Source organism: Macrobrachium nipponense, chromosome 48 (assembly GCF_015104395.2).
Source record: "Macrobrachium nipponense isolate FS-2020 chromosome 48, ASM1510439v2, whole genome shotgun sequence".
Classification (NCBI taxonomy): Eukaryota; Metazoa; Arthropoda; class Malacostraca; order Decapoda; family Palaemonidae; genus Macrobrachium; species Macrobrachium nipponense.
Genome location: NC_087223.1, coordinates 12,053,284 through 12,078,871, shown reverse-complemented (window position 1 = coordinate 12,078,871; position 25,588 = coordinate 12,053,284). Strand labels below are relative to the sequence as shown.

At 39.1% G+C, this 25,588-nt stretch overlaps 1 protein-coding gene across 1 annotated transcript; it reads left to right on the top strand.

Annotated features, from left to right (window-relative positions):
• The first annotated feature begins 5,288 nt into the window (after nucleotides 1–5,288).
• On the top strand, nucleotides 5,289–25,340 carry LOC135205046 (kynurenine 3-monooxygenase-like). The gene is made up of 12 exons (XM_064235309.1): nucleotides 5,289–5,650; nucleotides 11,107–11,176; nucleotides 11,296–11,486; nucleotides 13,616–13,752; nucleotides 14,628–14,799; nucleotides 15,408–15,566; nucleotides 15,928–16,020; nucleotides 16,342–16,431; nucleotides 17,515–17,655; nucleotides 18,147–18,308; nucleotides 18,749–18,897; nucleotides 25,017–25,340. The coding sequence occupies exons 1-12, from the start codon at nucleotides 5,594–5,596 to the stop codon at nucleotides 25,021–25,023; spliced, it is 1,428 nt and encodes a 475-aa protein (XP_064091379.1). The 5' UTR covers nucleotides 5,289–5,593; the 3' UTR covers nucleotides 25,024–25,340.
• Nucleotides 25,341–25,588: the final 248 nt, after the last annotated feature.

Sequence of the window (25,588 nt, the reverse complement as noted above, 5' to 3'; positions counted from 1 at the left end):
CTGAAAAAACCGTATATTCAAGAAAGCTTTGAACCGAAAATGAAATAAGGGCTACTTGAAAGCAGAGAAAATTAAATAATGAAGAATACCCAAAAGTAAATGAAAGATAAACACCGAATTGAAGATAATTCACAATGAAACAAAATAATAATCACATTTTTTCATATATTCGACGAAACGAAAACAAAAGACTATTTCAGAAAACTTCCACGCCCCATCACACGATTCTCATCAGCATCACATCGAGCCCCAACCATCCACACTCCATTTCTACCCTTCAGAAAAGAACTACACCTCTCTCAAGTCCTTTTAGACGTCACTGTGATGAGGCTGAGAAAGCATGACGTCCATTTAACTGAAATTTGACCTGTGACGTCAGCAAGGATGTAAGTAAACCTCAGATAAGGTGGGAAGGATGTAAGTCTATATTCAGAGAAAGATAGGGGTTGGAATGTGTGATATGAGAGAGAGAGAGAGAGAGAGAGAGAGAGAGAGAATTTTTCCAAGAAGTGGGCATTAGTTGCCAGCTTCCACCTGACACAAAACCCCACACACACAAATTTATGTTGGGTCCTTTGTATATATATATATATATATATATATATATATATATATATATATATATATATATATATATATATATATATATATAGCTGTGTGTATGTTTATGCACATAATTACTGCATGGCATTAATTTACAAATGCAAGTACAAAGATTTTTTGTAATGTTTCATAATTAATGTTGTTTACACATAAAATAACAAGGAAACTTCTAACAGTTCTATTGAAAAAAAGGTGAATAAAAAAGAAGAAAGCAGCTCCTGGAAGTTCTGCCAAGAATGAGAGAGTACTAGACAAACTGTTATATAACTATTTAAATTGTTTACCAAACCAGTTATTTCCCCAAATGATAGAACACACCATACTCGTGTCTTTCGATTGCAAGAGATGAACAAACTACAAACTACTTTGTTTTTGTTGTTGAGGGTTGGTGTGTAGGATAGGTCTATGGAAAAGGCTAAAAATAGATCTGAAAAGGGTGTTTCGCGTTGAGTTAAAGACACAGGAGTTTCAGGATAGGATATTAATGATTTATTTATTAGAAAGAAAATGTCAAAAGATGAAGAATGTGCGCGTTGAAATATCGCAAAAAGAACCGAATCCATTTCAAGATCTCTGTTTCCAAGCAAAAGACTTCGAGTTAACCTTCAGATGCATTTTGGCATGACCACCAATCAGGTTGTTGTGAGCGAGGTACCTCATAACTCATAACTCAGCATATTAGAAAAAAAATACCTGAACCAGTGCTGAAAGAGAGAGAGAGAGAGAGAGAGAGAGAGAGAGAGAGAGAGAGAGAGAGAGAGAAAAGGAATTTCCTTTGGAAAAAGTTAATATAAGCTTATAATGACTACTGACAAGACTTTATAAATGGAAAGCTTGAAGAGATTTTAAACAATGACGAAGATGAAGATAGAACTAATAGTTTAAGGATCCAAACTCGTTTGTTGATTAGTTTGCACCATTCGAACTCGGAAACGGAGACAGGATAAGGTGAGGAGATCCGAGCTCATCATTGGCTGGCATCAACGCCACACCTTCTTCTGCAGCCAATCAGCCGAGTGGAAAAGTTGCTTGGCTACTGTTGCTAGAAATCGTTCGGTTCTGTGAGGTGACCTGACTTCTGCTTCGTTTTTATGGAGTATATTCCTTTCATGGAAGATTTACGAGTGCATTGCTGCGGAAAAATATACTTGATAAATAAAAGCTATGTACTGACATAGGTCTGTTTGTACATATTCTAAATTAAGATAATTAATAACTTGGTGCAGTTATTAAACAACAAACATAATTAGAATGTTTAAGAAGTCATTTGAAGACAATAGAACACAATGACCATGTCCAGTTTAGAATAAGTCTCCACAATTTCAGGCACCAAAGTTTTATTTACATTTAATCAGCCGCAGGGTTTTCTCTCTTATATATGCAATGTCTGTGTTTGTTTGTTCGTGGGTGTGAGTGTGAGAGTGTGTGTGTGTGTGTGTGTGTGTGTGAGAGAGAGAGAGAGAGAGAGAGAGAGAGAGAGAGAGAGAGAGAAGCCCTTTAAAGACATCATGCAGAAACTTTACTCTCCAGAGGTGTCACCTTGTAAGGTTTCCCAAGGCATTCAAAATGGATCGAAACACAAGAAGAAGAAGAAGAAGAAGAAGAGGAAGAAGGAGGAGGAGGAGGAGGAGGAGGAGGGGGAGGGGGAGGAGGAGGAGAAGAGGCAAAAGAAGATTAAAGGAACTACAATAATACCCTCTCTGTACGGAGAATATTGAGAGTCATGTTTCTCTCTCTCTCTCTCTCTCTCTGTCTCTCTCTCTCTCTCCTCTCTCGTGTTTCATTGATGTTTCAAAATCTTTAGTTGTAGAGGGACCCCATTTCCCTACATTTATCTATTTCTGCCTTTTTGTATTTATATCTGTTTGTGTGTTGTTGCTTTACAGGATGGAAAAGTTTCTCTCTCTCTCTCTCTCTCTCTCTCTCTCTCTCTCTCTCTCTCTTCAGTGTAAATAAATAGATAAATAAGGATTTACGTTCAACAGAAAGTCGAAAATAACGAAAAACCACATTTCTGAAGATTATTTACAAAAGAGCGGAGTGGATAACCTCAGACTCAATATAGAATGAAGTACTTGATTGGCATGAAGCTACGAGAGTTATGTAATTACCAGTATCATTAAAACGGAATAATAAAGTTTTATATAAATATATATAGTTAGAATCATCACTATATTATTATAATTATAGAATATATAAGAACAAAATAAATTTAGCACTGTTGAATAATCGCATACACGTACCATACCAATTTTCAGATACGCGTATCGTGCCAGTATTTTCTTACTAATGCCAAACCAATATTCACATATGTATATCATACTTATGCCAATACTTGTATATAGCTTTCCCTTACCAGTAATAAAAAAGGATAACAAAGCCCTATTCAAATGCAGTATTTCATTAAGTGTTTCATAGCAATGTTCCAGCACGCGTACTGTACCAGTATCAGACAAGGTAAAAATAGATATTCGTCTCATAGAAAACGGATCCAGTTTTACCTTATATCATATGATATATGATATAAGGTTCTTGTTAGGTATTGTCAAGTGGAACAGAGACCTCGCTTTGGGAGATAATGTGGAAGAGATAGAAGGAAAAGGCAAGGAAATAAGAGAAAAGGGAGAGAGAGAGAGAGAGAGAGAGAGAGAGAGAGAGAGAGAGAGACGTCACACTTCAACCTCTGATATGACTGCTTTTAGAATGATCTGGGGAAGGGTTCAACGGATTAGGATGACCGATTGTGCAATCTGACACCTGGGGCAGGTATCAAGTACCTGACCAGGTATATTCCTGGTATGCACGTCTGTATGAACCTCTCGTGTCTACGTGTTCAGCCTTCAGTATTTTAACTAAAAGTCAGGTTCTAGAATTTGTAATTTCCACTTAAGAGAAGCTAAGTGTTTATTTTTTGTGTAAATGGTGTCAGCTGTGAGAATTGTGAAATTCTTGTCGTTAAGTTCATTTTTGCTTTTACGATATATATATAATATATATATATATATATATATATATATATATATATATATATATATATGAATAATTATCACATCACCGTGATTCATATAAATCATTCGAAATACAAATGTCCTTTAATATCTAATTAGCTCTACCTTGGAATTGATATATTTTCATATATGTACCGAAGGGGGATTTTTAATTGATAATAATTTCGTCCCCTCATGGGATCGAACCACCATCCAACGGACAGGAACGAAATCAGGACCGACAGTGATGTTAGCGATTCGGCTAGCAAGGGAGGTTATAAATTTATATCGATTCTGACCTTACAAATCACTGTCGAACTAGGTTTTTTCGTAATTAGAATCGATATGAAACCCCCTCTACCATGTTAGCCAAATCGAAAGTTTGACCCACGTAGCCTTGTAATGAATAATTACCACATCACCGTGATTCATATAGATCACTCGAGCTACAAATGTCCTTTAATATCTAATTCGCTCTACCTCGGAATTGATATATTTTCATATATGAAAATATATAAATTCCGAGGTAGAGCGAATTAGATATTAAAGGACATTTGCAGTTCAAATGATATATATATATATAGGTTATGTAATATATATATATATAGTATATTAATTGTATATATTATTTATATAATATATATATATATATATTATATTGTAGTATATATAGATATATTATAATATTATATATACTATATTATATATATATATATATATATCTATATATATATATATATTATATATATCTATATATAATAAATAATATAGATTTATATATAAATAATATATTATATATATAATATATATATAGATATATATATATATATATAATATTTCCATTACAGGCATAGAACTCTTGCATATGTTATCTAGAATATATGATCTGGTTTGTATTTGTCCTTGGTGTGTGCGTGTGAGTGTCGACTAACACCTGTGTGCCCGGCACAAGTCTGAGGTTGGGATCGTGGTAGGCACTTAACTCAGTCAATAGCCTAAGGGCATCTCGGAGCGTTATGCAAAAGAAAAAGGAAGGAGAAGAAGAAAGAAAGAAAGAGAAAAAAGCAGGGTTGCGTAAAGGACAAGTTCTTAAGCAACAAAACTAAAGCGTTCTGTATTCAAGGACACTCCTGTAGTGTCTTGACGCATTCCTCGACCATTCATAACCTACTACTGGCGTACAAAGAAGCTGTACAAGGGATACTCACTATTTAAAGGAAGATTCTCAGACGGGCCTACGCTATTGCCTAACTCTTGGGGGGTGGGGAGGGGGTGAGAGGTCTGTCTGGTCGACGACGGTGAGGTAGAAGTGTTGTGGGACGCAATGAAAGACAATTTTAATATGAAATATCCGATTTCTTTTTTTAAGCTGCTTGCGAAAAATGATGAGGACATAGCCACCGTCTTATGGTGTCATTGACAGCTCTATATAAATGTAGAAAAACCCGCAAGTTGTTGGAGTTATTCCGAAGATCGAGGAGTTACGTAAGTGCATTTCGTTGTCTTGGATGCTTTTCGTAACGTTCTGACATCGTCCCGCCATGAAATCGCAAACAGACACGACTATTTTTCTTTTTTATACATCTCCCTCAAGAGTGAAATGAATTTGGAACGATCTAAGAAACGTCTGCTGATTGCTGAGATAAGCGTGCCGTGAACTAACTGGCAACATGGCAGTTTACAACCAAGACTCACGGACGGAGGAGAACAGCTCTTCTTAGTGTCGAGACGACGGCCGAAGGAGTTACACCAGCCGGTCCTAGCTTCCTGATCGTCTGAACTCCACCTGCTTTCGAGCCTTCAGTCAACCTCGAATCGAACTTCCCTCTGATTTTCGTTTGGATTTGACTCTATTTTATCTCGGATAGCGACGCAGTTGCTTAGAGGAGCGCGTAGCATAAGTGGTTTTCTCAGAGGTGCTCTAGACTGACCGATCACAAACTCATAACCCGTTGGCTACGCATAAACAGCTTAATAAAGTAGATTTATCAAGGAGTACCAAGATGGCGGACGGCGTGAAGGTCAAAAACAAGAAAATAGCGGTGGTGGGAGCTGGTCTAGTGAGTATTATGTAATTCATTGTTTAGTTTCCTCTTCAACTGATTTAATTATTTAAAATGCGTTGTATTTTCATTATTAAATCATCACATTTGTATCATTGAATCAAATTAAATGTAATTATTTTAATTACATCTCTTCATCCACTATGTGCATAATAAGTCTCTCTCTCTCTCTCTCTCCCTCTCTCTCTCTCTCTCTCTCTCTCTCTCATCGCTCGAACAAATCAGTAAGATCCTATAAACTCTAAATCCAGATCTTCAGATTGGATTTTCTTCTTGGAATCTATAACTCATTATTTTGGGTCTGGACACTACTTGGATGGGTGGCCAGCTAGCACTGGCAAGCACGGAGCTAGCAGCTTTATCCTAAAGCCATAAACCGGAAAGGGTAAAACGCCATTGGAGCCACCACTGTGGTATTTTGAAGACTCAGTGATATGTATTTTTTTTTCATTTATTTATCTATTATTATTATTATTATTATTATTATTATTATTATTATTTTATTAAAAGTAATGGCTACTTCAGCAAGCATTACACTTGTAATGCTGCTGAAGTAGCCATTACTTTTAATAAAGTATGCTTGAGAGAGGGTCTGCTTCCTAAGTATATTATTATTATTATTATTATTATTATTATTATTATTATTATTATTATTATTATTATTATTATTATTATTATACCATGACAAAAACATATTAAAAAGTAAAGTAACAAAAATGAAAATGACTTGTAAGAAGTCACGCGCTAGCTTCATTGCTTAAAAAAAAAGGGGGAAAAAAAAGCATTATTGAGAACTCTAAAGTGTCACTATGTTTTTGTAAGACACAGATGACTGAACACAAAGGAATTTCACTTTTTTGTCAGGTGGTAATAAGAAACACGATTCTAAGATGTTATGAATTACGGATGACTCGACACTTTTGTTTTTGCAACGGATTGACAGGCTTCACGAACGAGCTGTATTCGTTATTTTTATATGTAGCAATTCGTTTGAGCACGCGTGTGCCTGTCTGTATGTGTACGTGCGTGATTAGACTCTCTCTCTCTCTCTCTCTCTCTCTCTCTCTCTCTCTCTCTCTCTCTCTCTCTCTCTCTCTCTCTCTCGTAACAGGAAACATTGCCGTAGAACTACTTACCCAAGAAGCAAATTACGTACCACCATGCTATGTGAAGCATGCGAGTCATATTTAAGGACAGTGTTTATTTTTCATTAGGAGGGTGGGGTGGGGGTGTGGGGAGGGGGAGGGGAGGGGGGGAGGGGGGAGGTGCTCGTTTGGTACAAATGCGTGAAAATGAATGAAGGCATTCATAATGCAACCTTCTTCAGATCATTCATTTTTGGCAGAAAAATTTCGAAGGTCTATTGTCAATGGCACATTTTTTTAAATTGTGGTTTTAAAAAATAAGTTCTATTTATTATTATTATTATTATTATTATTATTATTATTATTATTATTATTATTATTATTATTATTATTATTACTTATGGCGAAACAGATCCACATTTACGTATGAGTACAACTATTTTGAAAAATAAATCCATGAAGAGAGCTTACGGGAATCTGATTGATTCCCGTTTTCAACCGAACAGATTCCCGAGAATTATCTGTATACTGATTTATTTTCATATATACATCTGTACCCATACATGCACGGCTCATGCTACTATGAGTCTTTCAAATGACTACTATATCATCGGCAGCAGTGGTATTGTGCCAGTGATGATGACAATACTTTTTGTAAATGAACTACGAACCAACTCGTCCAGTCTACCTGTCTCTGTGTAGTTCACCTTGAAATCAAACGTCTTACTGCTGCGCAAAATAGTGTTTTCTTCTAAGGCCTTCGGACCTCATTGTGACCTCCCACATTGCCCTGGCATTTGTACGAAATGCAATCGAGTGCTTGGCTTTCCATCGGTACTGTTGATAATTTTAAGACAACCTAAGTGGGGTTACAAAGGTCAGTGTATAGATGTGGGGCGATTGATGCTTGTTTGTGTATAAAGATTTCGAATGTCCTCACAGTTTACCACCTAATGGTCTTCAGAGACTTATCTCATACAGACAAGGCTGCCTAAAGATATATCTGCTGTTGCATAACCTCCTTTAGATCCCACAAATCCGTTGTAACAACCTCATCTATTTTGGGGGCAACCTTGAAATCTGTGTACGAATGGAGGACTTTAGAACGTTCAAGATAGGCAGGGATTTGGTGGTGTTGTATAACGCTGGAAAATAGTTTTGTTCAGAATGATTTGTAATAGTTTTGTGTAGTACATTATTATTTCGTAACACTTTTGTCTAACATTGATCAATGTACTACACGATGAGCGTGTCTTTCTGGGAGCTGGTTTGACATGTTCTGAAACTGATGAATTATTTCTGTACGTGGTCTCATGTAGAAATAAGGGGAAATCTTCGTTGATTTTCGTCTCATGCATTGGCAGATCTTGGAATGAATTTATTCTCATAAAAAATGTATCTCGAAAGTTTCAGGGTGGAATAAACTATAAGTTTTCTTTGTCTTTCTTTTCTGCTCTAAGATTTTTCCCTCTAGAATAAACTAAGTTTTTTTTTTTTTTTTTGCGTCGTGGCGAGAAAGGATGCCTCATAAAAAAAATCAGATAAAGTTCAGTACAGTAGAAAGTAACAGAATAGGGCAGACCCACTTGTCATGATTAAGGCCTACACATTTCATAATTGTAGCAAGAAAAACATCAACGGTATATTCATATATTGATTAAAAAAGATATGATCCGACTGCCAGCTTACTCGGGGCGCGTTATAAAATTGGTGATGAAACTGGCGTAACCCTATGTTGCATATAGTAGCGCATAGTCTATGTACTGTAGACTCATCCTGTGGGAATGAACTTAGTGCGCAGAGCCCAGTGCGCGTAGGTTATCAGCCCGAATAAACTGCGCAGATCAAACTTAGAGGCCCTGTAAGATTTTGTTTTGCGGTTTTATGAACACCTTCGATGGTGCAAGAACGAATTAAGCCGGTTCTGTTTACGTTCCAACATTATTGACCTTTATAGATAGCACCTTCATGACAATCAGCTTTCATATGAAGATTATTAGTTATTATGAAATTGATTTTACCAGTAAAGAATCTTTTTGTGAAGTAAACTAATAATTATGATAATAACAACAGTATTTTTTTTTTTTGCTTTTTTTATTCTTTTATTCATTTTCACTATGATTTGAAAGTTCGTAAAGGATATGTTTTTTCAGAGATGCCACGTTAAGAGTTTAAAATTCAGCCTATTTTGCTCTGACGTCATGAAATTCGAAAAATAAAAGTTTCCCATTATTGAAATGACCTTGAAATAGGTCGTTCACGGGTCGTAATGAACGTCGTATGTGACCTGTACAGAAAGACTGGAGATTAAGTATGTAATGGAAGTATCTTAATTAATTTTTCCTCTGTGTGTGATCTTCAACCGTACAGTGACTTGTAGATTCAGACTGAGACAATGGAGAGTGCCAATGTCACGAATGACTTCTTTCATGAGATTGAATGTTTTGCTGCATGAAACGTGTTCCGTTTGGGGGTTCGAGGATCTACTAGTTTCGTCAGGGAATTGTTAATAACAATTGATGGTCATGGGAGATGCAGAGCTGTCATTGTGACTTAGAATTTATAAACGGGTAATGACATTAGTCCATAACTTTTGTGAATAAGGGCAGTTGATAAACTGATCATCTAGCTTTATGATGTCAATGATAATTAGTTGCAAATGATATATGAAAAATATTATGTTATACTCCACAAATAAAAACAATAAGTACTTAGTATATTATATATATATATATATATATATATATATATATATATATATATATATATATATATATATATATATATATAAAGTAAACATCCCTCTTTTCTCCCCGGGAAAGTTGGGTATCACAACCACTTGATGGCAGTACGTGTGTGTTGAAAATACTTTGTTCTTAGACATAATTACATCCTGTATTACGACTAAGAATAAATAGATGTACGTGTGTGTTGAAAATACTTTGTTCTTAGACATAATTACATCCTGTATTACGACTAAGAATAAATAGATGTACGTGTGTGTTGAAAATACTTTGTTCTTAGACATAATTACATCCTTGATTACAACTAAGAATAAATAGATGTATGAATCACTGCAGGTGGGAAGGTTCGTTTCATGCAAGTGCTATTTACCTGCCCACAAGAGGTGCCTATTTGAAGTTACGATATTCGAGTTAGGGTTGTTAAAATCAGAAGCTCTTCGAGGCGCGTACCATGCATATTTGCAGAGATCTCCCTGCAGCAATTTTAGAAGTCATTATATTCATATCTCTTGCCAAACCCAAGCACTTGTTGCTAGTTAGAAGGAGGACCCTCATTGGTCAAATATTCGTAAAACTCATCATCACGGCACTTTGTGGTAAACCTCTCGACGAACGAACGAACAGCTCGAAACTTAAAGGGAAAACGAAGTCGATAGATTGGAATAACCCACTAGGCTCCTTTAGATGCTGCCCCAACGGATTCGCTAGGGTAAAGTGGATCACATGCGGTCATTAACCCCCTTCCTAACCCCGACCCCATCTCAAGCCACACCCCAAAGGCGACCTCTAGACGACGACGACACAGATAAACTGACAGATAAACATCTCTCAGCATCATTATCTGCTGAGTTGGTGATTTCGCCTGACTGAGAAAGAGTAACTGTAGTTATGCGATGCTAGGTTGTTTCATCTATCAGTCGATTATGTTTGTAAAGGTTGACAACAAGAACATATGTGCTTTCTCTATTTCCATATGCATGATTATCACTGATAGTTGCAACTTTCATTTCTAGTAATTATAATAATAATAATGATAATATTTTACCGCAGATTTATATTCATGAAATTTTGTTGTCTATGAAGATGGTTGCGTATTTACAAATGTCTTATACAATTGAGGAATTGATATTAATATAGGTATTACTGTTAATGTTTCGTCACTTTATATTTGCTTTTAAGTAAAAAAGAAATAGTATTTTTTTTGCCTTTATGATTCTTGGTTGTTAATTTTTAATTTTTTTTATTTTTTGAATACCAACACCTATCACCTAACTGTTTCCCCCCCAACCCAGCATCACCAAGCCAGTTAGAACCAGTTATGAGAACCTAGGATGTAAGCCTCTGAAATAAAAACGTGAGAGGAAGTTCTGAATTGTGTTATTGCTTGCTTTATCTTTTAATTTTCCTTCTCTCTCTCTCTCTCTCTCTCTATCTCTCTCTCTCTCTCTCTTCTCTCTCTATATATATATATATATATATATATATATATATATATATATATATATATATATATATCTATATATATATATATATATTGATGTGTATATAGTATTGAAGCTGCTCATCTCTCTTAATAATTTTCTTTTAATAATTCCAAATACATCACAAACTTTTCTCTTTACAGGTTGGATCTTTGGAAGCCTGTATGCTAGCTAATAGAGGCTATGAAGTGCACTTATACGAGTATAGAGGCGGTAAGTAGCTCGTTATCCGCATTAATTATTAAGTTGATAATATCTGGAAGTCTTCTGCATATTTCAAACTTGTATTTTACCATTTTCCATATCTATACTAACCACGTCTCATGTTTCAGATATTCGCACCATGGAACATGTTCCAGGGAGGAGCATCAACCTGGCCATGAGCATAAGAGGCAGGACTGGCCTCGGAGCAGTGGGCGTTGAGGAAAAGATAATAAGGGAACACGGCATTCCCATGAGGGCTCGAATGATCCACAACCTAGATGGAACGACACGGGCCATTCCTTATAACAAGGATGGAAAGGTACGATTTGGTTGAGTGTTTGGGACATACGAATTCATCCACACTGCAGGTATCGTGTCATAAACATTTGTTGGCGACATGTCATAAACATATGTTGGCAACATCTCTTGAACATATGTTGGCAACATGTCTTAGCCATATGTTGGCAACATATATTAACCATATGTTGGCAACATGTATTAAACATATGTTGGCAACATGTCTTCAACTTATATTGGCCATATGTCATAAACATGTGTTGGCAACATGTCTTAAAATTATGTTGGCAACATGTCATAAACATGTGTTGACTACATGCCATAAACACAAGATAGCAACTTATCACATCCATATCACAAACAGGTTGAAAAAAAGTCGATAATCATAAGTGGAGAATGGACCTTCAGCAAATACCGGGATTTGTATCATACTTGTTTGTGATGTGTGTGTGTGTGTGATAAGATCCTGTTACCATGTTTCTTTGGTTTCTTGTTAATGTGGTGTGAGCCTACCGGATTGTTGTGAAGTAAATGGGGTTTTTCTCCAATCACGACCTCTATTCAGTGCATAGCAGACTTTTTAACCTTCCTCAGAGATGAGAAAAGTTTGTCCATTTCTGCCATTAGAGGCTACAGGGCGGCCCTGAGTTTAGCGTTACGCCTTAGAGGTATCGACATCTCATCCTGGGAACTTTCCTTGCTAGTTAAGGGGCATGAGCAATCGAGTTCTCCTAGGGAGCTCAAGCCTCTGATGTGGGATGTTTCCTTGGTTCTGAGAAGCTTCACTAAGGGTCCATATGAGCCTTTGCGTTGCTCATCTGTCAGGAACTTGACGCTCAAGACGGTTTTCCTCCTGGCCTTGGCATCTTCGAAGAGAGTGGGAGAGCTCCACGGTCTGAGTTATGATGTGAAGCACACCAGGGGTTGGGGGTCAGTGTCCTTCGAATTTGTCCTGGAATTCGTGGCCAAGACCCAAAATCCCTCTGTGCAAGATGATAGGTTCACTTCCTTTTCCATTCCATCACTGAATGATTTTGTGGGTGGTGATGCTCAGGAGCTTTTGTTTTCTCCCGTCCGGGCCCTATGTTGCTATCTTAAAAGGACACAGCACCTTAGACCAGGCTGACACAGACTTTTTGTTAGCACAGGGCATACAAAGAAAGAGGTGTCAAAGAATACTATCTCTTTTTGGACACGGGAGGCCATGAGACAGGCAAACTTGACTCTTGATGATTCCGCTGCCATGTTTGTGCAGGCTAGAGCCCATGATGTAAAGGTATTGGTCCCTCTCTGGCTTTCAAAAAGAACTTGGCTGTACATAGAGTGCTGAGCGCTGGTACTTGGTTACGCCAGTCCACGTTCACCTCTTTCTATCTTAAGGATGTTGCCCACAGATCTATGGACACGTTTTCCCTGGGTCCTGTGGTGGTGGCTGCCTAACAGTTTGTGTAACTCATCATTGCCCTTAACAGGGCACTTTTGTATCTTACCTAAGGTGATTGTGTGGATGAGAGAATGAGTGAGTTGGCTGGTCTCTTTCTTTGTCTTGTACCTTTTCTTCTTCCTTCGGGTGGGTTAAGGAATAGACACATCGTTTGCTGGACTGGTCTGATATAGGTGAGTAAGGTAGTCAAACTGATAGTGTGGTCGCTTGGTATACAAATATCCAACCCTCTGTCTGCTAAGACATCCTGAGTTCAGAAAGACTGATGCTGTGGTGTAGATGTGTGGTCCTTGACCACTCTTCACCCGATATGCACGTGTTGCAAGATCTCATAAGATCCCTTCCTTTTATATGCGATTTAACCGGATCCAGCTAGGCACTAGAAATTATCCTATTGTTAAGACCTTAGGTTTGTAGCTATGAAAAAAACAAATTGTCTTAGAAAATTTGTAATGTTACTAAATATAAAAGGCCTTATTTAAATGTATTTATTGTGGATAAATACAATATCCAAAAACTAAACATTTGGTTAAAGATTTCTTATTGAAGTTATTCACTCAGTAACTGATCTCAGTATTCTACAATCTTTGCAAACGTCATCACCTTCATTCCAGCGTGCTTAATTGCTTGTTGCTGAAAGATCATGCAATCACTTGAACATTTCCTGGTCTATTAATCTCACATCACAAAATCATCTGTTTTTTCAGTGCATTTTTTCTGTGGGTCGAAGGTATGTCAACGAAGTTCTCCTGACAAGAGCAGAAGAGTTCCCCAACGTCAAGGTTCATTTCAATCACAAGCTTCTCTCTGCTGAACTGGACAAAGGAGCCATGACCTTTTTGGAGTGAGTTGATGTGTACTCATTTATTAATTACTTAATATGTTTGTATTCTTAAGTGGTTTGTTAACTTTTTTATTTGCAAGAAAGCATTAAATCTATGCTAGGCAGTGGGGCCACTAGTTGAGCTGCAAAGCAGTACGTTAACTAAAGAATGGGACCGCTTACCCACACCTGGGCTTCATTTTATTTTTGGGAGGAAATCCCTCAATAATTGACTGATTAAGCTTTAGTTTATCAAAGCTTTAAAGTCAAATTCAAGGGAAGACCTATAATAGATACTAATGTCAATCTACCAGTGCATGAAAGGCTAACTAAACTTCTAACATTACACTGAATATGTATGTTATGTCTTTGGAAGATTGTGGGTCTCTTTTGCTAAACACTATGAAACAATTTTTAGCTAAAGAATATAATAAAAATGCTATGTTAGGTGCATTCTCAGTAAGGTAAAACACCTTAAAACGTGTCATCAACTTGTCACTTCTGTATCACAAACAGATTGAAAACTAATCAATGGCTGTAAGTGGAGAACAAATTTTTTGACAATACTGGATAATTGTATGATACACTAGTTAGGGCTACCAATAATCCATTGTTTTGTATTCAGCCTGTTTGTGATGTGTACTTGACGAGTTACTGGCGTGTTCATGACATGTTTTACTGCTGTGTGGATATACCCTAAGGCAATTTCACAACCAGTATCGTATTTGCATCACTGAGTCTAAAGGGTTAATGATATGAACAATTTCCAGACATTCTATAGCTGAAAGTCCACATTCCTTAGCTTTTGATCCACTCGACAACTGACATATATATGGTATGCCAAAAGAGCTTCAAGAATTCGCTTTAATTTCTACTTTTTAATTAACTCCTTTCAGCACCTCAACCAACGAAGAAGTGAAGGCCAAGGCAGATCTAGTCATAGGGTGCGACGGTGCGTATTCTAACCTCCGGAAGCAGATGATGAAGAGGCCGTGGTTCAACTACTCCCAGGTGTACATACCACATTCTTACATGGAACTCTGCATACCCCCTACACCAGATGGGGAGGTAAGATTATGTTCTCTATTTAATGAGTGAAGGTCTGTATACTCTGTTTTTTCCATCTGTCCACCCGCCTGTGGTGTTTGTGTATGGTAACACTGTGTCCCGGGCTTTAGATAGTTACACTATGTGTAAGTTACAGGTAAATAAAATGATATCTTGGTGTACATTTGCAGCTGAAAAGTGTTTTAATAATTTACTGTATGCAAATTACACCGTTAATATTCGAAATAGGATATTGTTATTATTGTTGAATGTAAGCTGAATGTAACTATCTAAAGCCTGGAACACAGTGTTACCACACGAAAACATCTCAGGCTGGTGGACAGATGGAAAAAAAACCGAGTATAGTAACTTGCATCCAGAGGGAATTAAAATTGATATGATTATATTTGGTGTAAGGTATTCCCAAGGTACAGTGATCTTGAATTTTAATGCTCTTTATGATCTAGTATGGTTAAAGTTAGTCCACAGAATTTTAGCTAACGTTTTATCAGTCTCAATAACCTACCCAATGTTTATGAATATATTTAGGTAGCATCAACAATATATTGCATGGCTCTAACACATGAGTGAGCTGTATATGATTAACTAATTCTGTTACCTTCTGACAGTTCGCAATGCCTCCAAATTACCTCCATATATGGCCCAGGGGCAAGTTCATGATGATTGCTCTGCCCAACCAAGACAAGTCGTGGACAGTGACACTTTTCATGCCCCACGAAATTTTTCAAACTTTGGACACCCCAGATGTTCTTTTAAATTTCTTCAAGGTATTATTTTTTTCTTTTTAGTATTGTTGTTATTGTTAATTTATTTGTGCATTTGTGATAAAGCAAGAGATGGTCGAGGTTGATCATTAGAATGTCTCTCCAGAAATAGTTGTACTAGGCTGGAAAAATGACTAAAAATATTCTTAATTTTTCATAAATGGTTTCAACGAAATTTTGCTGATTTTCAGACTGTGAAATAGATAACATTCTCATAAAACTTGTTTTCAAATCTATTCTTTCCAAGTTTGATTTACTGAACCAGCACTGTGATGAAGTTTCATATTCTGTAAAATGAATACTATATAAATAAAGTAGTTTGTAAACAGGAAAACACAGAACTCATTAAATTCCTTTATTACAGACCCATTACCCAGATGCAATTACTCTCATTGGGAAGGAAAAACTCGTGAGGGATTTCTTTGCAAATAAAGCTCTCCCCATGATATCAGTTAAGGTAAGTCCTCAACTTCTTTTGTATAACCTTTATTTTTCTTATTATTGCAACCATTATTAGTTTCTACGTCCATGGGAATAGTGTGAAGTCATTATTATTATTACTATTATTATTCTGCCTTTTCTGCTAATAGATATTCTTCAAGTGAACTTACTGGTTTTATCAGAAATATTGTTGTTATGGTTTCACCCATAACGTTATATTTATATGCAACAAGTGGGATATACCACGGAGCCCCAAACTACATTCTATGAACTTGAATTTTAAAACCAGCTGTTTAATGATATGTACCTAGATGTGCCTCACTTATTACTTTTCTAGTGTTCTCCATACCACGTCGGTTCCACAAGTCTTCTTATGGGTGACGCCGCTCATGCAATGGTTCCTTTCTATGGACAAGGGATGAACTGCGTAAGTTTACCACTGATTCCGACGTTGGTGTGAACATGGTTCTCAATTCTGAGGGAGGATCCAATGGCCAGATTATTATTTTTCAATTAAAAGCTTTTATAGGTTCGTTTTTATGGCTCCTGCTACAATTTATGCTTTTGGGTAAAATAGATACAGCCATGAATAGTTACATCTATTTTGAGAAATAAGCCAATAAAGCCTTTTGATTTTGGATTCGAAAATGAATTGCTATCGGAACAATTAATCATTTCGTAATTACAGTTAATTATCAGAAACAACAAATTCGATTAGTGAAATGCAGTAATAGAAGTTTTTCATGTTTTGTCGGCAATAAATGTTATTTGTATAAATGGATTAGATGGAATTTCATTACAGGGTTAATTGAATTAATCTTGCTGGGTTTATTCGCGAAAATTATATCCTACCAGTATAAAAATTATCATTTCTTTGCTACTGAAAAGCAATTTTTGGAGTGAATCTTTTTCTATTTGTGGGAGATGATACACATAGAACTGAAAAATTTTAAAATTAACTGCAAAACTAAATAATAAGTTCTATAGATTTTTTGAAGATATGTAGTATTAATGTATATAGTTAGAATTGTTTTTTATTATAAAAAAAATCTCTGTGGGCTATACATCACTTCAAGTTTATTGATATATTTGGTTCAAATATTTGGAATTTGGCGATGTAACTTATGTAATGTCGAAACAATGAATCTTTTTAAAGTTATTGACATTTTTCACTGATAAAGAGATACTTAGATACTTATTACATCAACTGTAAAAGAATTAAATCATTACTTAAATTGTGTGAAATTAGTTCTCATTTTAATATAAAATATTGCTGCAATAATTTTTATTTCTTATAAGTAACTTTGATAATGGTTTCAAGTATTAGTGACCGAATCGTTTAAATTATTGCCATTTGGTAGTTGTCAATTAATTCCAGTAATACTTTCAATACATTTTCGAAGTCACTTCACCAATTGTTTTTTAAATTGTTGCCCTTTGATAATTTTCAATTCATTCCAGTAATACCTTTAATACCTTTTCAAAGACACTTCGCCAATTGTTTTTCCAGGGCATGGAAGACTGCGTGGTGCTGGACGAACTTATGAACAAGTACGACGATGATCTGGAAAAGGTCCTACCAGCATATTCGGAACATCGGAACCCGGATGCCGAGGCTATCGTTGATCTGGCTATGTATAATTATATTGAGGTTAGTAGAGAGAGAAAGAGAGAGAGAGAGAGAGAGGGAGAGAGAGTTTCAATGTAGTAGGGCTTGGTCTAAGCTTGTTTATTTTTATGAAGCAGGTTGAGTTTCAGGACTGTTTAGTGACAAATCAAGAATTTTTAGTGGTGCTTCTGTATACAATACTACTATAAATAATAATAATAATAATAAAATCTAATAATAATAATAATAAATAATAATAACTAATAATAATAATAATAATAATAATAATAATAATAATAATTATGTTATTTAGATGCTTCAACATGCTCCTTTCATTGAGGGTCCCCAAGAAAGTCATTGTGGGTTTAAATATACATTTTCCTGCTCATAAACTTTTGAAATAATGTCTAGAAGAATCACAACAACAAAAACTGCAACACCAATAACCGAGATAATGACAATAACAAAATTATGATTCCATGAAAACAACAGTGACGTTGACCATCATATCTAAAACTGACTTCTCTCAACAGATGAGGGACCTGGTCAACTCTCGCCTCTTCCTCCTGAGGAAAAAATGGGACGATCTTCTCAGCAGACTTCTCCCTGGGACCTGGGTACCCCTCTACACTATGGTCACCTTCTCGAGAGAGAGATATCATTCGTGCATCGCCAAGAAGAAGTGGCAAGATGACGTAAGTTATATCTCGACTGTGTAGAGACGGTGAATACGATGCATTCATCCTCTCTAGCAAGGAATCAAACTTGCGCCTTTAGGGTTTGAGACAGCGGTACCAAGGGCTTACATTTGGTCTAGGTAGCCTAATAATAAGTCCCTGTCATGTCTTTTAAGTCTCATAAGATGCCCATATTATGTTCAAATGTTCCTTTTTTAAGGTATAAGTTATTTCCTCAAGGCAAAGTAAAGTTCATATTATGGGGATATTAAGGGGTATTTTCTGCCGAATGTTTGTAGCCACTTCTAACATCGATCATCAAACCTAGAAGCTTTTAATCATGAGAATATTATACTGATAGGAAATGAGTTTGTAGGAAAGTCTCGAATTCACCGTATTTTTTTTACACTTTTTTTATATTTATCACTCACCACATTCACTGAAAACAAACCCAACAGGTCGTTGGCAGGATCGTGAAAGTTTGCAGCGTGGCTGGGGTCGTCATGGGATTCCTCTTTGCCAAGACGGAAGCTGCCCATACCCTGGCTAATTCATTCCTAACCCACGTCAACTCCTTCGCAATGAAGACCTTGGCTGTCGTCGACAGGTCAGTGCTGGGTCGAGCTCAGAGAGTCAATCTTTTCTAGGGGTCATGATGCCCATCAACAATGAGTGGTTTAGATTAGATTAAGGTACTTTTCTCAAAGACAAACTTTATATAATCTTAAGCCCTGTCGACACCAACAAAGAAAGTTTACAAACAATTTACAATTGTCCCTACATGGTATACAAACCGTCGGTCCTTTACAATAGGAATTACTTAAGGCAAAGCCTGGATGCAGCCATTGAACTTTTAACATGGCAGTGAGGTAGTTAACTATCGTTCGGTCGTTGGTTATGCCAGGACCGGGGTTGAGCGTTCAATTTGCTTTCGGTCGTCGTCGAGTGAGGACTTACCTTCTGCGCTCTCTGCCCGACTTTCTCTTGTTTATTCTTTTTGATATCTTACTGTTTTTGACAGTTTGCCTGAGTATCAAGGATTCTCAGCAGTCCCTCGATTTGCAGCCCTGTTGCCATCTACTCCTGTTAGGCATTGCCTGGGAGTAGACAGTAAGAGGTGTAATAGGATTCGCTCCTCGGTCAAAGTGGACCCCATTTGGTTTGTGCTTCGTGCCGAGGAGTGGATTGTGATGGAGTTGTTACTTGTGTGGAGTGTTCCTCGTGGTCTGCTGCTCAGTGGGAGAAGTTCGCTGGTAGGAGGCGCTATGTAAGGAGACCTAAAGCCCTGGCGGGGAGCGTTTCGCCCCCTTCCACTCCTGTACTGGATCATTCTGCCTCGTTCTTGCCCCCACGTGACCGACCTACGTTTGCTTCTATCCCTCTGGGGGAAGATTCTCTCTCCACTTGCCTTTCCGACGAGTCAGGGGAAAGGGGAGGGGGGAGCATTAGCAGCGACCTTAATGGATGCTCTGAAGGGGGTCTCTCTCTGCCCCGAAGGTCCACCTTCAGATCAGGGATCGACCCCACCCTTTAACCCGACTGTTCCCCCTGCAGGTATTATGCCCGGGTTAGACCAGGCCTGGATCTCCCTGGGCTTCTTTGGGTCTCCCTCGGTGCCAGCGCTGCTCGCTCATCTGATCCATGCCCCAACCAGCACTGCCATCCACTCTCTCTCCACCCCTACCACCTCTACCGTGTCTCAGCTCCCAGGCACCTGGTCTGGTCCCACCAACCGACAAATGTTTCAGCTTTCACGAGTGGTGGGCATCAACTTCCTTCCTTTGCTCATTTTATGATGCCGCCCCCTGGGTTCCTGCCGTCCCTGTTGTTGCCAGAGGTTAGGGCTTTGCCAGTCCTGCTGAGGATGGGACCTGTCCACGCAGAGTTTTCTCCTGACCGCTTCCTGACCCCCTCTGTACCTGCCGGACCTGCTGCTGTTCCTGCTCCTGAGCCCCAACCAAGACCTGTCCCCAGCGAGACCACAGCCCTGGTACGCATGCACGCTACCCTTATGTTCCCAGGAGTGCCCTTGTTTCATTCCTGGAGAAGGTTTCGAAGAAGAAGTTGAGGGAGAAGAGAGCGAGAAAGGTTTCGTCGTTTTTCTCTTCGTCTGCCTCCTCTTCCCCTTCTCCTCCGAAGGTCGCTTGACCTAAGAAAGAGAAGGTCGTCTCTTCTTCCCCCCTCCACCCAAGAAGTCTTGTGCTGAAACTTCTAAGGGTCTGCTCTCCTCTCCCGGAAGGAAGGCAGTTGGCTCTCTCGTTGGCTCTCCCTCTCCTTCGGGAAAAGGAACCGAGGCTCTGCCTTCTGAGGCAAGAACCTCGGCGGCCTCTGGAGAACAAACCATGGTTCGCACTCCAACTACAAATTCCGATGGCACTGCCGGAGGTACTGAAGCCGTGTCGGGGTCTTGTTTGTGAGTAACTCCTAGTGTGCTGCCTTCCAAAGGGGGCTGCACATCCACCGGTGGTGGCACGAAATGAGAGAAGGGATTGAGCCGCTACTTGAACCCACCTGCGAAGACCGTTGCACCTCCCACATCGGAAGGAACAAAGAAGAGGTCCTCTGTTCAGTCCTCATCACCAGGGGCTTCGGCCCCGATGAGCAATGGGACGTGTTGTGAGGGGGATGCAGGTTCTTGGCAGGTGGGGGATCGGGTCTCTGTGAGCGGCAGCTCTGCTCACAAGAAAACCGCAGCTCCCACCAGCGCTCTGCTGCCAGTCCTGCTACCAGCTCTGCTACCAGCGCTGCTACCAGTACTGCTGCCGAGGGAAGAGAACAGTCACAGTCTCCTCGGGAGTCCATATTGCTGGTAAGATCACGGTCTCCTAGACACACACCCTTGTCACCACCGTGTGTTGGTACAGGGGCGTAGCTCACCCCACCTGGTAGTACCGCTGCTAGGAGGAGTGATGGCTTGATCCATCTCTCCCATTTCTTCTACTTCCTCGGGATACACCGGGAGGGACGAGGTGAATGTACTTCAGGAGGGCTATCTACTCCCCTTAGAATCTCCGCCACCCCTTACCAACAATCCAGTCCAGCTTCGATCCTACTTAGTGGGATTAGAGAGACATCAAACATTGCTGCAGGAAGTGCAAGCAATGTTGCAGAAGAGCGCTATAGAAGTCGTGTTCGACAGGTCTCCGGGCTTTCACAGCCAAATCTTTCTCATAGAGAAGGCTTCGGGGGGATGGAGACTGTTCTTAGACCTCTCTCCCCTGAACCGATTCGTTCACCAGACTCAGTTCAAGATGGAAACAGCGTGCTCAGTGCTGGCTTCCATCAGGGAGAACAACTTAATGCTTACTGTAGATCTGAAGGATGCATATTTCCAAATACCCATCTACAGGTCTTCCCGTAAGTATATCCACTTCATCCTGCTAGGGGAGACAATCTACCAGTTCTAGGCTCTATGCTTTGGGCTGTCGACCGCTCCCCAGGTGTTCACGAGAGAGTTCACATTGGTTTCGGCTTGGGCACATTCAAACAGGATACATCTTTTGAGGTACCTTGACAATTGGCTGGTCCTGGCAAGCTCTCGCTCGCAGTTGCTACAGGACAGGGATCGACTCCTCGAGTTTTGTTGGAATCTTGGGATCCTGATAAACCTGGAGAAGTTGGATCTCAAACCCAAGCAGAGGACGTTGTATCTGGGCATGCTAATAGACACGGTAGCAGCAAGAGTCTTCCCCTCGGACTCTCGTATCAGCAGGGAGGACCTGGATTGGTGGACAGACGACAGGAACCTCATAGTAGGAGCGCATCTGACCATTCCCCCTCCGGACATGCTCCTGTTCTCGGATGCATCGAACGATGGGTGGGGCGCACACCTGGAGGAGTTGCTGACTGCAGGTGTGTGGAACGATCGTGACAAGCACCTTCACATCAACATTCTCGAACTCAAGGCAGCCTTCATGGCTCTCCAAGAGTATCGGGAACGAGTGATGGGACACTCGGTGGTGTTGATGAGCGACAACACCACGATAGTGGCATATATCAACATGCATGGGGGACTTGTCTCCCTCGAGCTCCATAGGTTGACAATGCAGGTGCACAAGTGGGCCTTGGCTCACACAGTGGAGCTGTGAACCAGATACATTCAGGGCCAGAGGAATGTAGTGGCAAACAAGCTCAACCACCAGAATCAGGCGGTAGGAACCGAGAGGTCCCTACACCAGTAAGTACTGGAAAGGCTCTTCAACCTAGGGGAGCATCCAGTCATAGATTTGTTCGCCACCCGGTACAACAGGAAGGTGGAGATCTTCTGTTTGGTTGTACTGGACCCGTGGGCAGCTGTGGAAGACACATTCCAACATCCATGAGACCACCTGGAAGCATATGCCTTTCCCCCGTTTTGCCTGATCCGCACTGTGCTCAACAGGGTGCGGATCACACAGAATCTGAGGATGATTCTGGTGGCACCCAAATAGCCTCAGGCCGTTTGGTATCCAACCTTTTGGCTCTTCTCGCTGAGGCACCGAGAGAAATCTCCCCATGGCACGACCTGCTGTCTCAGCTACACGTAGAACGGCACCATTAAGCAATGGAGTCCCTGTGTCTTCATGCTTGGAGGTAATCCACCATCTCTTGCGAGCAGAGGCTTTTCACGACGAGCAGCGACAGAGATGCCTGGATACCTCAGGAAGTCCTCTGTGGCTGTTTACCACGGGAAGTGGGCTGTCTTCTATGGTTGGTGTCGTAGACAGGGTATCTCTCCGATCGGAGCCACTATTCAGCAGGTCGCGAACTTCCTAGTCTACCTTAGTCGAGAGGAGCTCCTCTCCGTTTCAGCGGTAAAAGCCTATAGGGCTGCCTTAGCCTTGGTCCTTAAGCTGAAAGGGAAAGATATCTCATCCTTTTTTGAGATTTATCTCCTTCTGAGGAGCTTCGAGAGGTCTTGCCCACCCAGGAACCTCAGGCCTTCTGCATGAGATGTGACTCTCATGTAGCAGAGCCTGACTCGTGCCCTGTACAAGCCACTCAGAGAGTCATCAGACAGAGATCTAACCCTCAAGACCGTCTTTTTGGCGGCCCTGGCATTGGCGAAGAGAGTAGGCGAACTTCACAGCCTTTCCTTCAATATCAAATATATGTGAGTGTGGGGATCGGTAACGCTAGAATTTGTCCCGGAATTCATAGCAAAGACTCAGAATCCTGCAGTTCCTGGTGCCCAATTCGAGTCCTTCTCCTTCCCCTCCCTCAATGACTTTGTTGATAATGATCCAGACGAGATGCTACTCTGTCCAGTTAGAGTGCTTCTGCGATACCTGAGGAGGACTCGACATCTTAGGCCTGAGTATTGACGAATTTTTGTTAGCACTGGAGGCAATCAGGAAGGCGTAAATTGTATTTTTCCTAACTATACAAACCTAGGTCCTTTATACACTGCCCACCTCATGCCACCACTCCATCTGTTACCTGGTCCGAAAGCAAATTGAACACTCAAACCCGGTCTTGGCATAACTAAAACCGGACGGTAGTTAACTACCTCACTGCTTTGTTAAAAGTTCAGCGGCCGCGTCCAGGCTTTGCCTTAAGTAATTCCTATCGTAAAGGGCCTCGGTTTGTATAGTTAGGAAAATTACAATTTACTTTCAAAAATCGTGATATTGGTGACAAACCTTTTAGAAGCAGTTGGCAGACACTGGAAAAAGTTTATGAACAATTTACAAATTTTGGCCAAACCTTTTAGAAGCAGTTGACAGACGCTGGAAAAAGTTTATGGACAATTTACAAATTGTGGCCAAACCTTTTAGAAGCAGTTGACAGACAGCAGAAAAAGTTTACAGACAATTTACAAATTGTGACCGTACCTTTTAGAAGCAGCTGATAGACACTGGAAAAAGTTTACGGACAATTTACAAAGTATGGCCAAACCTTTTAGAAGCAGTTGACACACTGGAAAAAGTTTACGAAAAATTTACAAAGTATGGCCAAACCTTTTAGAAGCAGTTGGCAAACACTGGAAAAAGTTTTCAGACGATTTACAAATTGTTGGCAAACCTTTTAGAAGCAGTTGACAGACACTGGAAAAAGTTTACAGACAAGTTACAAATTGTTGACAAACCTTTTAGAAGCAGTTGACGAACACTGGAAATATTTTTACAAACAGCTTGCATATAATTTCCAGCAGTATTTGGTCTTCCCTTTTTCAAACACTCAAAGATCTAATTATGGGTCAAAACCTGAGTCCTCAGTGAGTCTTCTCTTTTCATGCATACATTTTATCAATCATTCACTGGCTTATGTTTTCTGAAAGACAAACTATAAATTAACAGGTCATAGACCCTCATCTGATTTGACTGCAGTCATCATCTTTGATTGATAATTTTTTACCAAAAGATTTCTTTCATAACCAGGGGTCTAATATTTTAAAACTTTTTTTTGGAAGTCAAATTATAAGGCAAAGCAATTTATGAAAAGAGTAAATTTGAATATATTATCATTATGGTAGTAAGAAAAAAGGAGAAAATCCCTAAGAAATATAAATATTAACCAGGATAGAAATATTGTAAACGATTTGTAACGCAAAGAATAGAGGAATATATTGAAAGGAAAGTCATGAACAGATGACTAATATGGGATAAGAAAATTTACATTTAAGCTTAATTGTAATTTGTCACTGCAATTTATCGTAATTCTCTTTTGATTAATGATTCTAATTTTTTAAAGGTTTTTTTTTTTTTTTTTACTATTTAATTGGATATTTCTTTCTTTATTCCCCAGGTCATAGAGAAGGCACAGAAGGAGCTAGACAGAGACAGAAACCCCTGGTGACCTGCATGTTCTGGGATATCATCAGATATTAATCATTCCTGCTCAAGTTCTTATTTTTAGTCGAGGGAGAGTGAAATCTTCCAGAATCAATGATAGTCTTCAAAGCACTCTTTATGATATAAAACAAACAGTGAATCTTCTATAAATGTTTATGGTATCGTTTTTGCTGGCATTTGTTGTCTAAGTCATTAGTCTTACAGCGTTTATATTGGCGATTTTCTTATAACAAAACTACATTTTTAAAGCCTTTGCGAATTAAAGTACACAATTCAGTGTTTTATTTTGAAACCTACACAGCACTTCTCTTTAGTGGGAGATACGACGTTCTCAGCACCAGTTCTATTTGTAGGCTTTAACTTTTCAGGGCTTATATACACAAGGGTTTTAAAATGTCAAATATGAACTAGAAGTTATAATAGATTATATTTCTACTTAGTGAATAAGTCTGTACAGCACACATGAGGACTGAAATTTTCATTGAACATATACTGGAATAATTCCATTGGGAATATTTTTGAAAA

Excerpts from the sequence above, each read along its gene's own strand:
- LOC135205046 (XM_064235309.1), top strand. The coding sequence starts at position 5,594 with ATGGCGGACGGCGTGAAGGTCAAAAACAAGAAAATAGCGGTGGTGGGA. Across the intron at positions 11,177-11,295 it reads CTTATACGAGTATAGAGGCG|ATATTCGCACCATGGAACAT; the intron begins GTAAGTAGCTCG and ends CTCATGTTTCAG. Across the intron at positions 14,800-15,407 it reads CCCCTACACCAGATGGGGAG|TTCGCAATGCCTCCAAATTA; the intron begins GTAAGATTATGT and ends ACCTTCTGACAG.